Source organism: Podarcis pityusensis, assembly GCF_964106645.2.
Source record: "Podarcis pityusensis genome assembly, chromosome: 10".
Taxonomy (NCBI): domain Eukaryota; kingdom Metazoa; phylum Chordata; class Lepidosauria; order Squamata; family Lacertidae; genus Podarcis; species Podarcis pityusensis.
In genome coordinates, this window is record NC_138035.1 from 37,121,809 (window position 1) to 37,124,607 (window position 2,799).

Below are 2,799 nucleotides of genomic sequence, written 5' to 3' on the forward strand. Positions count from 1 at the left end.
GGGGCAGAGCTGCCCTCCAAACACTGGTGGCGCTGTAGGTTGTTTGCGTGGAGGCAGAGTCGGGACTCTGTAGACACACTGGTCAGAGCACTGGATTGGTTCTGCTGCTGTATCCACTGCCTGCTCCTGCTCTCTGATTAAATAAACAAAATGAGATAGAAATGGTGTTGAAATCACATAAGGAAACCTTAAGATCCATCCCACAGATCTGGTGCTGCCTTGATATTGCACAAAACACTTTTTTGTATGCTATTGACACTTCAGATTATTTTGCAAATGGTTACAGTCATTTTCTTTGTAAAATTAGGATGTGGCTGCATTGGAGAGCCAGCCTTTATTGGGATTTACAGTTGCTGAAGTCAAAGATGAACACTCGGAATCTAAACTTTTCCATTTGCTGCACAAGAATACTTTATTTTATATATTCAAAGCGGATGACCCCCATTCAGCACAAAAGTAAGTGAGCATTTTTTTAAAAAATTATGCTAATTAAAAAGTCTCATGATTATTTTCAAAGTTTGATTAGGGAATTTATATCTACTGTATACAGTTTTGTAGAAGTATATACATGTATGATTGGCCTGTCCATTTCAGTCAGAAGAGGTTCCTCAAGTTCCCTTACAAAGACTCTGCCCTCCTCACAAACTGCAGAAAATTAGGGAAAGGATTAAAATGCCCCATCCTTGCACTAGGCTTTTGTAGAAAGAACAAGCAGAAACTTGCTGCCTCTGCAAAGTGCAGAAGAATGAGAGAGAAAACTACATATTTCTCCCTAGACCCATACATTGGATATCAGCAAGCTGTATGCTGGTTCAAGACTGCATACTGCTCAAACTATACTTTCATTCCAATCTCATGGTTCTTTGCAGTTTTTATTCATGATTTTGAAAGCTATTCAATAGTGTCTGTGTATACCATACTTTTCCGCGTATAAGGCTATGTTTTTTTACTCTAAAATAAGGTTCAAAATTGGGGCTCGTCTTATACATGGATAGTATCTCCCCCCATTTTCTTAAATCAGAGTCCCCCAAAATAGGGGGCATCTTATACATGGGGGCGTCTTATAGACGGAAAAATACGGTACTTTATAAATATTGTGACAAATGGAGTTGAAAGTTTTCAATTATACAAGCTCTGGAAACCCTTCTGTTTGCTCAAAATATATTAAATGCTTTTCCTTTTCAAACAGGTGGATAGAAGCTTTTCAAGAAGCCACAATATTGTAGCATGCTTGCTTTGTTACTTAAAGGAAAGAAAGTCCGATGACAAAGTCAATACTGTTTATTGAAGAGTCATCAGATTTTACAAACATCAACCTAAACAAAGCTGGATTGTTCACTGGCGTTAACGTCTTTGTTCAGGAGTAATAATTTTTAAAGAAATGTGTATACTTGTCTTTTTGTCATACAAAAAGTGTTATTTATTAAAAACTTTGTCACTGTTTTACTTAATGGTCAGAATCATTTCTGAGATTCACATTGAATTCCAAAGTGTCCTTGACCTTAGGGAATTTTGTTTGTTGAAAAGTTGTAGCAGGCCGTTGCTCCTTGGTTTGTCATGGGCACAATTTCAGGATTCCTGTTCATTTTGCTTTTGGAAAGTTTAAGGAGCAAGGCCTTTCAGCGGGCTCTCTTAGGCCTCTCCTTATGCTTATTTTTAATCTGTGGTAATTTGACTGAAATGCTGTCCAGTCTTTCTCAGTGCAAGGTAGATTAATAGTTTCTGAGCCCTTTTTAAGTATACATATAGAAAGATTCATGAACATGTAACACTTCCATATGTGCACTTAAACTAAATTACTTCCATCGATCATATGCTGTTCTCGGCTGACTCCAGAACAGCACAATGAAACGATGAGTCTCTGTATTCAATTTCACTTCAAAGAGGGCCTGTTAATATCCACTTGCAAAAGTCGCCTGTTAATTCCCCCCGCCCTTGTTTTTAAAGGAAAGCTGAAAGGATTATTATTCTACCTGCCCGTGCAACATTACACCACAGATGGTATCAAATCATAAATACCAAAGTGATTTTAAAATTAATATTCATTGTATTTTCATGAAGTGTGAATTAGATCATTCAAGCAGGAAAAAGCTTGTTTTCAGCATGAGAACTTTTCCTTGACACATGCTTCCCCACAGAAACAAAAGAAGGTCACATACATACTGTAGAATATGATAGCTAGGGGCTTAACAGGGGATTTTTAAATTTTCTGTACTATTTTAACACAAGCTGAAACTGGAATTCTAGTATCAAGAATGCACAATATTTTTGAGGAATAACATTGATAAGGAATGTCATTCATTCTAGTTTTCATTCACAATTTGATCTGCTGGACACGTCAAAAATTCTTTCTATTGTATTTTTATATTCGCAAACTGTTACTTAAAATGAAAGCACTCAATTAGTAATTGTATATTTATTTAATATTTGGAAAATGTGTGTATATAATAATTGAAACTAGTACTACTATAATGTAGGACAAGTCAGGGAAATACTAGTATTTAGAACATTAGGAAGTTGGGTAATTATGCAATTCTTGTATCTACGCTGAAAATATCCTGGTGGACATTTCAGAATAGGATACTTTGGTGTTCACCAAGTTGCTTGTTCACATCATTGTTCTTAATTATTTTTACAACATGGAAGAAGAATAAAATATCTGTTGAGTTTTTTGTTTGCTTCTAGTACAAGGGTTGTTGTATCAAAAGCATCACTAACAGAAAAATTGCCTTGCTGCCAAAGATGAGCATATGGTCCCAAAGATTTTGCTTTATCTTTGGTAATGTGTATTTTTTATTT

At 35.8% G+C, this 2,799-nt stretch overlaps 1 protein-coding gene across 1 annotated transcript in view; it reads left to right on the top strand.

Annotated features, from left to right (window-relative positions):
• The window catches only part of FGD6 (FYVE, RhoGEF and PH domain containing 6), a 61,216-nt gene extending 58,544 nt beyond the window's left edge, over nt 1-2,672 (top strand). Inside the window, exons 20-21 of the mRNA XM_081022463.1 lie at nt 308-456; nt 1,190-2,672. Coding sequence (XP_080878589.1) covers nt 308-456; nt 1,190-1,226 — 186 coding nt within the window. The 3' untranslated portion in view covers nt 1,227-2,672. The remainder of the gene's footprint in view (nt 1-307; nt 457-1,189) is intronic.
• The last annotated feature ends 127 nt before the right edge of the window (nt 2,673-2,799 follow it).